Genomic DNA, 14,245 nt, shown 5'->3' with positions numbered 1-14,245 from the left:
TTTGCAGAATCTACTACATTCCGAATAAACAATTTATTTATTAAAAACAATTAGATACATCATTTCAATTTGTAGAATGACGAATCAAATGCCTATTTGACTAAATTATATTTTAATTTTGATTTTTTTAAAAAGTGTTTTGAACATTTTTTGGAGGGTATTCTATAATTGATATTAAAGCTAAAGGTATTTTAAATGTCGTCTGTCTGTATCTTAAGCTCGCACCACGGTGAAATAATCTGCATGTTTTTGAAATTCGATTCGGTGGTAACTTTATTTTTACAAAAACAATAATTTATTTTTAAAGTTATAAATATATATACTTGTAAAATGAATTTGAATAAAGCCGTTTTTGATTTTGATTTTGAAAATACATTAGGCTATATTACAAGCTATGATATTGAATAATTTTATATTCCGAGGGGAGAGGGGAGAGGCGATGAAAATCAAATATATCAATCAAAATAAATGTGAAATTGCAATCAAAGTCGCGGGCAAAGCTCAATTGTTTCTTATATTATATAAAATATTTAATTCATCATTCCAGCCTATTGCAGTCCACCGCTGGACATAGGCCTCCACAAGTTCGCGCCAAAAATGGCGTGAACTCATTTGTGTTGCCCATAGCCACCACCCGTCTTCGGTCTGTGTGTTTTAAAGCCAGCGGTTAGATTGTTATCCCGCCATCGGTCGGCTTCTTAAGTTCCAAGGTGGTAGTGGAACCTTGTTATCCCTTAGTCGCCTCTTACGACACCCACGGGAAGAGAGGGGGTGGCTATATTCTTTGGTGCCGTAGCCACACAGCACAGCACAGCATAATATTTAATTACATAATTTCAATAACTTGTTTCGGATTAATTTATGCTTTATAGTTTATAAACATCACGCTATATTACATCATACACGATAATAAATAAAATAAAAAAAAAATATCTAAACTTTGCGATAATATATATTTAACTTTTCGTGCAATTTTCTCATATAAATTTATCGGTATTTTTATCCTTTTAAGTCACAATATATAAATATTTAGCACGATAATAAACCACAATCGAGGTAAGTATCCCAAAAATCTAAGGAAACTAATCAAAATCAAAATCAAAAACAACTTAATTCAAATAGGACCCATGAGCGTTATTTTACAAATTAAAATTGTAAAAGTGATTATTATTTTAACTAAAAGCTACCACCGATTCGGAATGTAGATGCAGAGAAGAATCGGCAAGAAACTCCACAGTTACTCTTTTGTAAATAATAAAACAGGTTAATAAATAAACTTACGCCGTTTTCTCACTGTGAAACTCTGTAATCTTCGGATTGATATTTTCCCCTTGCTAGGTACATGTTGGATGGCTTTCTTTGCGCCGACCACCATTTTTTATCTGTAACAAATAATTCAAAAATTAAAATGATGTAAACGAAATAAATTTTATTATTACATAATTATTTTTGTCAACAAACGAAAAACACACATGTTACATGACAAACTAAATAGACAAGAGTCGTCGCTACAATTTTCGAGGGTTCCCCTCGATTTCTCTGGGATCTCAACATCAGATCCTGATTTTCTCATCATGGTACCAACCTTGGGATATCTCATTTCCAACAAAAAAAGAATTATAAAAATCGGTTCATAAACGACGAAGTTATCCCCGGACATATATATATATATATATATATATATATATATATATATATATATATATATATATACAGGGTCGAATCAAGTAAAGATAGATGTGATCTATCAAACGAAGGCATTTTAATCGTTATGTATGGCTTTATTTTTCATCCGACAATTTTCTTAGCCCAGGTGTTATCACACGTATGTGTTATCTCATTTGGAAACATTCTTAGGACCAAACGTCCATTCTGAGCCTTTCTAAATGTCTAAATCGTCGGCTCGCTCTCCGGTGACGCATTAAGAGTCAATGGACCCAAGAAAAAGGACATATTTCGAAATACAAATTTCAATGTTGTCTGCATATATGTATATATAGCTATATTAGCGCGTCATTTCGAAAGTACTGAATGGATAAATGTATAAATTTTATCCCGATATTTTGGAATTCACAATTTCAATAAATTGATTTAAACCGATTTATTGAAAGTTATAAAACTAATGGCTATAATGACTTCATTACTTTATCAGGCACGTGGGAATATGGATCACTGGCAAAGCACGCAAAAACAATAAGATACTAAAAAAGCTATCCCTGCCTTTTAAAGTTTTGATTTCGCCTTTGTTTGTTTGCGGTGCCCCGGTGCACTTGCCTTGCAAACAGGTTGTTACAAGTTACCGTATTTTGTCGAAACATGCTTGATTGCGTAAATCACGGTTCTAATAATTGTGTTTGCTCGCAAATGAAAAAACACCGACTTTAATTACACAGACAAGTAATATAACGTAAGTTGACCCACTAATCGTCACTACGATTTTCGAGGGCTCCCGTCGATTTCTCTAGGATTCCATCATCAGATCCTGGTTTCCTTATCATGTACCACAGCTGGGATATCTCCTTTCCAACAAAAAAAGAATTATCAAAATCGGTCTATAAACGACGAAGTTATCCCCGAACATACAAAATATATATATACGGTCGAATTAAGTAACCTCCTCCTGTTTTGAAGTCGGTTAAAAACTAAGAATATATTATTTCCACAATTTTATTATTAATTATTTTAAAGTTTAGTTGTTACTAATAATAAAGAGATAAGTATTATAACATCGCGCTAGACTTTAATTAAATAAATTTAATTTGTTTTTTTTTTATATGAATGCACAGAATGTCATAAAAAAAACAAGATTTGCTTCGTTCGTTTTCGTTAAACCGATTTGATTTGGTTTGACTTGAGTTTTGAATTAATTTCCATTAATCAATGTTGATAGCCTGTTATAGTATTATTTGATCAAATACTATAACACCTTAAACACTTGAAGGTATTATATTTTTATTTTTTTATGTGATATGTTCTTCACTGGGGTAGTAGTACACAGCAAGAAATATATTGATCTTACAGAAGATCACTGCTAAATAGCAGTGATATATTTCTGTGATGATTAGGTGAGATCCTGGAGGAATGGGGGTAGGGTTGGCAAAGCGCTTTTGCTTGCTTGCTTTTGCTGTTGCAGACGTCTAAAAGCTATGGTGAATGCTTACTATCATGTGGGTCGTACGCTTTTTTGCCGACCTAGTTGTATGAAAAATATCTTAATTATAATTCTCACACGTGTTTTAATGATTTCTGAAGGTTGGTTAAAATGAATATGTACTATATAATACAAAACCTGCTTGCGAACCTGATTAATAAATGTAAAAAAAATAAAATCATCGAATTAGCAACATCGTTTCGTGACGTAGGTAAGATACATTTAAGGAAACTCAAAGAAGGAAATCGGACAAAGTAAAATATAAAAGACGGCAGATTCGCCTTAATTTACGCATTTTACTTTCCGTCGTTCCTGGGTTGAAAGTGGAATTGAACCTTGAGAAAGTAACAGAAGAAGAAAATTATAATTTTTTTTTTTGTTACAAATTAAAAAAAAAATGTTTAATTTCTTCCGTTCTACCACACCATCGACGCCGTCATTATTCGACTTCGTTTAAAAAGCTATAAATAGCATTGAGATTTCACTTTAAAATTGTGATTTTGAAGTAAAGTAAGATCGTAATTAATTATCTTATCATTTTTGAATATCATATCAAAAACTGACCGTTCCAGCGGGGATCGAACTTGCGTCTCCGACTGACCGTGTCGGCGCTCTAGCCAATTAACCTATGGAACAATTTACCCGCTAGATCGAAATTTTTGATATGATTTTATTTTCGGTTTAAGCGAATCCCCGCTGGAACGGTTAATTTTTGATATGATATTCAAAAATGTTTAGAATTCCTAACGCGTGGGTAACACAAAAATAAAATCGTACATAATTATCTTATTTTATTATTTAGTACTATATTTATTATCTATGTAAATAAATAAAATTAGGGTGTTGATTTTGTAATTCTAATAAAACAGAAAAATTTCTACGTATATTTGAATCTATCGACTTCTAAGCTGATTCTCACCAGTCTATTCAAACGAGGAAAATGATGAAAACTATTTTATGACGAGTAGCACAAGCTTAGACCTGTTCTTTCCTCGCCGAACAAATGGTTGCGCAGACCATAATGATACTTGTCGTGATTTGGGCGTTTATGTTTGGTGTTCCTGACTTCTGACTCAAGATTTCATACATAAGATACAATATAGGTGATATGGTTAATAAATAGGAAATGATAACCAAAAATATGTTTTTTTTTCAATAGATAATATATTACTGACTAACCCGTTGGCGCAGTTTTTAGTGACCCTGCTTTCTGCTTCGAGGGTTGTGGGTGGGATTCCCACCCCGAGTCTGGGTGTAATATAAATATTTATTTATATATTTATATATGTACTAGCTGCTGCCCGCGACGTCGTTTGCGTGAACTTGCGTTGCGGATAAATTCCGTACTATGAGTAACGATCGCTATCAGGTATTTATGATAACAACCGGGACCGAAAGCTTAACGTGCTCTCCGTGGCACAGCGGGGAATCCCACAAAAACAGACAACCAGACCGGAAAGAAATATTTGTACAAATATAAATAACCATTCCAAGCGGGAAACGAAATCGCTAACCGTTAATGCATTAGTCGCCTACCGCACCACTACACCAGAGTGGATGTTATCATATTATTATAACTTAACTTCAGTATATGTCTATTATTAGCTGCCCGGACAGACTTCGTTCTGTCAAAAGTTATAAGTATTTTTTTTTTGTTTTATTTTTTTCTAATTAAACCTTCCGTAGGCCTTAAGGAACATACAACCGAATTGGTCGAGCCATTCTCGAGTTATGCACTTAGCAAAATTCATATTTATTTATATAAGAAGATTGTACTTCACTGCATAGTCTCTTCAATGATAATCATGACCTGTAGTAACCGCATCCGCCAGCCATTAATGTCACTAGTATTCAGAGCTAAAACACCCCGAATTCCAATCAGTAAAGAAGTCAACTCCATCCTGTGTCGCCATCTATCGGTAATCGTCATTATCGTTTTTCGTGCAGCCCGCGTCACGCGTTCTCCCGATTTAATTAAGAAAATTAAGGAAATTATTAATAATTTCAAATACAATGTTATGTCGGGACGTAGAAAACGTAAGAGGAAATCAAGTGAGGAAAGATTACAAAGAAAACTTAAGAAATACGAGCAAAAGTTAGAAAAAGTGCGCTCGAGGCGACGGCCGCCATCACCGGCGCCCACGCTGCAGACCGTTCATACAGACGATGACGCCGCCGGAATATCTCCGTCACCTCATCATAATGAGGAAAATAATTTCATCGCGGAACCTAACGATGACAACACAGGTATTTACTTAATTGCGTTTATTTTTTTGATTCTATTCATTAGTTCCGACATCTTTAGGTTGTGTCGGTATATGGCGACGCTAAGTCAAGCCGTTAGCTTGTCACCTATTTCGGCGATCTGGCTTTATTGTTAGTGCAAAACTACCAAAATTTACTGGATATTCATCCTTTCAAGCATGGGTATTCACCCACATAATACAGTTGTACTTTAAAAGTAGACATTAAACTCAATATATAACTTATTACTAATAAGAAATTACCTATTTAGCCTAAACTTAATGTGCTTTTATTTTATTTATTTTTGTTTTCAAAAATAAGCATTCTCATACACATAAAAAATTCTACTACTTAGTAGACGTTAGTTCTCTCACTACTATTAAGTAGTATAACGGTGAATAAATTTATTCAACCAATTATTTTATATTTATACAGAGAATGCGCTTGATGAGGAAATCATCAATATACTGGGCGATGCTCCAGATGAACTATCGTATGGGCCCCCCATTCATACAGAACTGGCACTGAGATGGATAAATGCTATCACGAATGGCTTACCCAAAGAAAAGAAAAAATAAATCATGAAAAAGTATCTTCCTCCCGAGAATTGCAAAACAATAGATGCCCCAAAGTTGAATTTGGAAGCCCAAGCAGCTGTCCCTGAGGCAGCAGTCAAGAGGGACAAGGCCATCGCTAGCAAGCAAAGCCAAATAGGCTCGGCGCTTACAGCGCTCTCCATGGCGTTTGAGAAACTATCCAAGAATGGAAAGGAAAATATATCAATTATAAATTATGTGAGTGATGCTGCTCGCCTACTGTGCGACCATCAAAACCAGGAGTCTAATATGAGAAGAAATTACAAGGATTAGAGCAAACTACTCGGGACTCTGTAAAAGATACAGAAATTGACCAATGGTTGTTTGGGGAAAGCTTTGCAGAGAAGCTGAAAGCTTCAAAAGCCATTAAGAAATCTGTCCAAGAAATAAGTCTAAATAAATCAAAGAAAGTACAGCAACAGACACAGCGTAAGCCTTTAAACTACAAGGGCCCGGCGATGAATCAATACAGAGGTCAGAGAATACACACTGGGTCACAACGCTACTACCAGAACAGGAAACATCGAGCGCAATTACCCCCACCACAGAAAATACAGCCCAAAGCACCACCGAGATCAACGAGCAATCGCAATTAACCCTGGTTAGTAAGCCATATTGTGGTAGACTAATTTATTATAAACATCAATGGACTCAGATTACATCTGACCCTACAATATTAAGCTGGATTGACGGTTACAAAATTCCATTTGCTAAGACACCTATTCAGTACATGGTACCAATGAATGATATGATATGATAACAATGAATGTTTTTCAAGCTGCGAAGCTGTTAAAATAGGCGAAGGTGTAGAAAAACTTGTCACTATAGGTGCAATTGTTCATTGTGAACCATGTGAGGGACAATATTTATCAAAATTTTTACTGTGCCCAAACCTAACGGTGGCAGTAGATTTATACTAAACCTAAAACAACTTAATAAGTTTGTAATCACTGAACATTTTAAATTAGAAGATATACGTACTGTAACTAGATTAATGACACCAGGTTGCTACATGAGTATTATTGATCTCAAAGATGCATATTTCTTATTACCGATTCATTATAGCCATAGGAAGTATTTACGTTTTTATTGGAAAGAGAATTTTTTTGAATTTACAGTATTCCCTTTTGGATTAAACACGGGACCATACGTATTCACAAAACTTTTAAAACCTGTCATGCAACATCTGAGATTAAGAGGGTTTGGGTTCCTTTTCGGAATGTCATAGTAATGTGCAAGAAACTATTCAATTACTTACTCATTAAGGGTTTAGTATAAACTATGAAAAAAGTTCTATAATACCTAATACTACTATTAAGTTCCTTGGCTTCTTATTCAATTCAAAGAAATTTATTATTACTCTACCACAAGAAAAAAGATTAACTATCGAGAATACCTTACAGAAATTCATTAGTCTAAAGTATTGCAAGATTAGGGAACTTGCACAAGTAACAGGTCTACTTGTATTAGCATGTCCTGCTATTGATTACGGTTTTTTGCACAGTAAAGAATTAGAGGGACAAAAATACTTATATTTAAATAAATTTCAAAACAACTATGAAAGAACCATGCCCTTGTCAGATAAATTAAAACCTGATTTTATGTGGTGGTTGTCTCATATAAGAACATCTGTAAGTAATATAAAATGTGGAAATTATGCACTTGAAATATTTTCAGACTCACCACTGACTGGTTGGGGATGTTCATGTGATAAAGAAAGTAATATAACCCTCCCACCCATTCTTATCTACAATAAGAATTACCCCCGATGTATAACAATTGGTGTAAAATAATCAAGCCTCTAGGTATACTTCCCGGATCCTAGACTTCTAAACTAAATGACGATTACCGATAGATGGCAACACAGGATGGAGTTGACTTCTTTACTTATTTGAATTCGGGGTGTTTTAGCTCTGAATACTCGTGACATTAAGGGCTGGCGGATGCGGTTACTACACGTCATGATTATCATTTCGAGACTATGCAGTTTGTACAATTGAAATTCGAACTTCACTTGGTAAGTTCGTTTAATTTCTAATTACATACGTATTACTTTTGTCCATTTTTTATTTGTTATATTCATTTATTATTATTATAATCAGTTATATGCCAAGGTATTAAATATATACATATAATTCCTCTTAAGCGTAGTTACAGCATACGCTTTAGAGAATTAAGTCGTCTGCCTATTCAAAACATTTTGAACGTACAAGATTTTAACAAAAAAATACATACAAAATAAAGAACTAAATACATAACTATTACTATTATAAATTAATATAAATTAATATTAGTGCTACACAGCTTTTGATTTGAGGAATCAAATGACTTTATATAATAGTTTATTCTTCAATACAGCTAGGTTATCTGCAAAGATGTCTAATGACTCGTTTTTAACTGTAAATTCTCTGTAGAGCCTACTCAGTCTAGGGATGAGGGAATAATAACCGAGGTTTGTTCTCTGGGTTTTATAAGTAAATAGTGAAATGGGATATCATGGTATGCATAGAGTTACATCTGATCAAGAACGATCAAGCACAGTATATAAGTATTTACAAGACGATATAAGTAAATAGACGAAATAAAACAAAATCATTTAATATTCATTAAGATCGAGAAACTAATAAAAACTTTCAAATTAAAAAATCTTATTTTCATAGACATTGAAATTTTATTACATATTGTTTTCTAATGTCTACGCGAACTTCGCTCATTACAATGAAAAGGAGACTGGCTATGGTGGCTGTAAAGTACACGAAACGTCGGGCAGATGAAATCCAATAAAGTTGTTTCATTGTAAATCTTGTTGAGGTCGTTTTTAAGCTTTATTTTATTGTTGTTATTGGTTTCTTAAGCGATTTATTGCTTGAAGAAAAATTCACATAGACTACAATGTTCCTATTGCGAAATACTTTGAACGAACGGTAAAATATTCATCGTACTTTTCAGGGACAAAGTTGACAAACTGTAAACCCTGTGATCAATTTTTTGTTAAATGTTGGGTGATACTATTCGACATAAATAAATAAATAAATAATAAATAATAATAAATATCTACACATTACACTCACGGTCGTCTGTTCCTTAAAGTAAGCAAGTTAATGCTTGTGTTATAGGTAACAGCCGACTGTTATAGCTACATATATATTTTTTTCATAAATATACATAGAAGTAATACATATATAAATACAAATGTCACACCCAGACTTAGACGGGAATCGAACCTGCAGCCCGTGGAGCAAAAAGCAGGGCCACACACAACACAACCCCCGGAGCAGAATTTTATAAAATGATTAGCGCCTCGCCCCGGCTTTGCACGGTTGCAAAAAATATCAGTGTGTTATTATGCATGTATTATACATATAAACTTTTTTCTGAAAACACTCTATTTACTAAAGTAAACCGCATCAAAATCCGTTGCGTAGTTTTAAAGATCTAAATATAAAAACAGCGGGAACCGACTTTGTTTTATATTATGTAATGATATTCCGTCTCAATATTACAAGGTGACAATAAAACAAGTGCTTCGTTAATCTCCACTTATTTCTATGCTACTATCCGCGCCCATCTATGCTACTGCAATAGTATTTAGGCTCATTTGTTCCGCTGTGCAGTTATCTGTGCATAATTGAAGCATGATTATCTGCATAATATATTTGACACGTTGTGCTGTCAAATTGTCAATGTATTGCTGTACAGCTTTGACGCCATTTCGTCTTACAAAATCAGTGTGTACACGTGCGAAAACTTTACTTCATACCAAAGAAACAGCCATGTTTAATTAATGGCGTGACTATGGTAAGGAATATCTACAATGACAGTCATAATTATTATATAGATGATATGATGACAATAATAATACAGATAATACAAAATAATATAAATTACCAGCTGACGCTATTAATAAATAGGGGTTGGTGGTAGAATAGTGAAGATTTAGCGTTGTATATATTTTTTAATTCCAAATCACAATAATAATAAAAAAATCTTGTAAAAATATAATAAAATAAAAATATTTGGGTGTAGTAATACCCTTATTATTTAGGGGTGTAAAAATAAATGTTGCGCGATTTTCAATCTTACCCAATATGCACACAAACATAAAAATCGGTCGAGCCGTTTCGGAGGAGTTTAACTACAAACACCGCGACACGAGAATTTTATATATTAGATAAAGTATAAAGTTTATTATCCGTTGTTTTATATATATAACAAGCCGTTTTAAAATAAACTTTACTTTTTATTTTATTTTTTACGTTTCTTGAAAGCATACGCTTTTTATTTTTATGTCGATATGCCCTTGGTGTAATTATGTTGGTTTTTTCCTAAAATACGTAAAAGAGTTCCGTCCACAAGAATGCACGACAAAGAACAAATAAAAGTTGCGCGGTCACATCAACACCTCGAAGGAATACTACGCTAACAGCTATATATGTATTTCCAATTAAGGAAAACCGCACATTTATTAACATTATACCCGAATTATTATGAACTTATAAATCATTATACCCTAACTATTATGAACTTATAAGTCCAAATATTTTATTCATATTTAGTGGAAGGTCTGCGATAAGTCAAATAGCCGTGTTTCTTGGAGCTGCAAGTATGTTGGTGAGGCAAATGTTTCTGTGTCTACTAATTCCAATTAACTAACTAATTTCCAAATGAAGAAAGCGATGGATAGACACCGTGAAGTTATGAGAGCTTATCCACAATTGGATGTTAATCTGAAGGTACCTGGCAATAATAATAATGAGAAGAATACTTTATTTGAAACGCAAGATTTGGATGAGGTATAGAAGTCATTTCCGCCCCGGGAGCCCCACACTCCCGTCGCCTTCGGGCAAGGGGATGGTGTGTAAATTAATTTCCCAGTGTTACAAAAAAAGTATGGAAGTTGTTAACTAGCTGACACCGTAAGCGTTATTTTGCATTATATATATAAATATATATATATATATATATATATATATATATTGTATGATCTTATGAATGTTATTTAATTAGCTTTTTATTTTCAAGAATCTGTATATTATCTACATTAATGCACTATCTTAGCTTGCTATGTAACATTAGTTCTCACCATCACAGGTTGGCTGGAAGAGATCTCTTTTAGAGATAAGTGCACCGTTACTTACTTAATTTGTACATAAATAAGTGTACAAAAAATTTAAGTGCAATAAAGAATATATAAAATATCGCAAACGATTTCGCAATTGCCTCAAAATAAATTCAAAGTTTGTTTAAAAAAGAAATTAATAGCTACAACTGATTAGTAGGTATAAGATTATATAGATTTTAAAGATCGGTCGTTTTAGTGACGCTGTAATTTACGCAGGATATTACCAACCTTAAATTAAAATATAGTTTTTTTTAAGGGGTAACTTAGAAGTTTTTTTTTGACTCTATTCGTTGAATCTGTATTCTGAATCGTCGGTACACCTTTAACCATAATTAATAATTATAATGAGTGTTTGAATCATATTTTGACAACGAAATGAAATCATTCGTGGTAATACACTTACAAAAATCAATAAATGATATTAATTAAAAAATAACTCTGTAGACATTACCTTCCTATTGTATCCTCGGCTTTATACATATTACAATTAATAAGATAAGGTAATGTCACAGCGTAGGCCGACAGAAAGAAAAATATAAAGTCACCTACAAGACAAATCGCAACAGTATTACCATAAAATGATCAGGACAACACGTGACAGCCAATCGTGTGTGTCGAAACCACCACATGCCACCTGCTCACAACATTTGTAACTGTATTTAGTTACAAGGCGGGTACGGCGGGGTCATAGACATAGCCTGGTCGAGCTTTATTCAATCCCATACCTTTTCATCATTAAGAGAAAAGGGTACTTGAAAGACTTTTGGAAAATAGGTATTTTAATAAAATGTTCCTATCTCTAATACAACTGCAGCTCGGACCGTTTCAGGCAGATAATTATTGACCAAAACAGCATTTCGTAGTTGTCTATTTCCTCCCCAAAACATGCTAATTTCGTTTTGTTTTTATTTTTATTTTTATATATAACCAAAAAAAAAACTTTCAACTATGCCCTTATGTTGCTTGCTAAATTTTGTTGTTTGCTAATTTTTTTTTTTTGTTGTTTGCTAAATATATGGCACTACGATTAACAAATAAATGCCTTTTTTCCGTATGTACATTACACTTTTATAAATGTACTGCGATACAAATGTCAGGATGTTGATCTCTTTAAGTTTCTCTTTCAGAGATTCTTTACGTCTCATTTTGTAAATAAAATGGATAGCCCTTTTTTGCAGAATAAAAATTACATTAATATTAGCCGTATTGCCCCATAACAAAATGCCATAGGACATTATACTATGAAAGTAGCTGAAATAAACTAATTTAGCTGTATCGACATCCGTTAATAACCGTATTCTTTTGACCGCGTATGCTGCAGAACTCAGTCTATCCGTCACTTTTTTTTTAATATATATAAGTGATATACATCCACGGGCTTTTGAACCCATGTCCTTTTTTATTCTAAAACATGCATTTTTTTTTTAAATCAAGGTAGGCGTTACTCTACAACATCGCTGTTCAAGTTAGATTAACTCGATGTCTCCAAAAGAGACGCGAGTCCACCGACCGGATCTTATTCTAATGTATGATACAATTTATCTATGTTTTTTTTTATTATTATTATTATATATATTTTTTTCCTTATAATAATATACTTATATCTTGCCATCCGTCAATTGATAGATATGGGGTCCCCACTGTAAGTTTGAATTAATAATAATGAAGTTCAATTTATCACCATCGAGTTTTGGTTGCTTATAAATTTATTTTACACTTGGAGCTGGAAGTTTGATACATTTTTTTTAACATTAAGCTGTTGTCATTATAATGACTGCAACCGGTCATTTTGCACTTTTTGCACTATTATACAAAGGATAAAAAATCTAATTTCAGAACAATATACAGTAACAATTTTGAGTAGTCTTTAATGTTTTCTAAATTACTTTCAACCAAATGTCTTAAAAACCTAAAATACTTTACAGTCGTTACACTCAAGTAGCAAAATCACTTTTAAATCGTCTTTTTATACATTACAAGCTTTTACCGCGACTTCACCCGCATTTAAAGCTATTAAATAAGTATGAGAGAGAGATTTTATCTTTCGCATCTTTTTTTTATAAAAAGTATCCTATGTTACTTACCTCCAAAAATATGTATATAAAGTTTCATGATGATCGGTTAAATAATTTTCGCGTGAAAGCTTGCTTAGTAAAGCGTGATTAGTAAGGAAGTAGGGATGATAATAAGAGTCCGTATATATATATATATATATATATATATATATATATTTTTTTTTTTTCATCACGTCATGATCTTTAGCAAAGTGTTATATTATTTAGCTGTGATTTTCTGTAAGGTCGAGGTACTAGAACCAGTCGAGCTGCTCCATATTTTGAGCAGAAAATTTCCTGCTGTACCCTACCTCAGTATTTCCAATCTATATAACTAAAAATGAATGTTGCTAAGCACATAACTCGAGAATGGCTCGACAAATTCGGCAAATTAATTTTTTTGTATGTTCCCTAAAGCCCACGGAAGGTTTTAATACAAAAAAAGGAAAAATGAAAAAAAAATACTATTAACTTTTGACAGAATAAAGTCTGTCCGGGCAGCTAGTTTAAAATAAATCTTGAGACAAATAATACGATTGTGCTATTAAATACTTTTTGGTATAAAAAAAATATTTAATATCTGTTAAAATAATACATAAATATATATCCGTATATACAATAAACTGTAACAGGTCAAATTATACGTCATTTTAGGAAGTAGTTTTTCATATACTTAAAGTAATGTATTATATTTAAAACTAAAAAAGAATGCGGACATTTTTATTGATATCGTATTGCGATGTTGGTGTAAATGTTAAATGTTTTATTATTTCAACTTTTATGTTCAACACACGCACACAGTCGTCTGCACAAAAATTAAACAATTTAAAATCTGTGGTGTAGGTAACAGCCGACCAAACACAATTAAGAACTTTCGCCCCACTGGGGACCACTGAATTTAAACGATTTTTTTTTTGAGACATAGTCTCTCCATGACTATTTACAGAATAAAAATTACAAGGAAATAAACTGAAAAATATTTTTTTTGCATATCATCGTGACCTTTTTTTTACGTGGGGAAAATCCATCATGGATACCCTCCAGCGCGGGGCGCCAGAGGGTTATATCAGACTCCTAC

At 32.9% G+C, this 14,245-nt stretch overlaps 1 protein-coding gene across 1 annotated transcript in view; it reads right to left on the bottom strand.

Moving 5' to 3' along the window:
- The window catches only part of LOC123657913 (scavenger receptor class B member 1-like), an 83,740-nt gene that overhangs the window by 55,655 nt on the left and 13,840 nt on the right, over positions 1-14,245 (bottom strand). Inside the window, exon 2 of the mRNA XM_045593400.1 lies at positions 1,282-1,382. Coding sequence (XP_045449356.1) covers positions 1,282-1,375 — 94 coding nt within the window. The 5' untranslated portion in view covers positions 1,376-1,382. The remainder of the gene's footprint in view (positions 1-1,281; positions 1,383-14,245) is intronic.

Source organism: Melitaea cinxia, chromosome 11 (genome assembly GCF_905220565.1).
Source record: "Melitaea cinxia chromosome 11, ilMelCinx1.1, whole genome shotgun sequence".
Lineage (NCBI taxonomy): Eukaryota > Metazoa > Arthropoda > Insecta > Lepidoptera > Nymphalidae > Melitaea > Melitaea cinxia.
The sequence above is the reverse complement of the archived record's forward strand: the minus strand, read 5'-3'. Positions and strand labels throughout refer to the sequence as shown.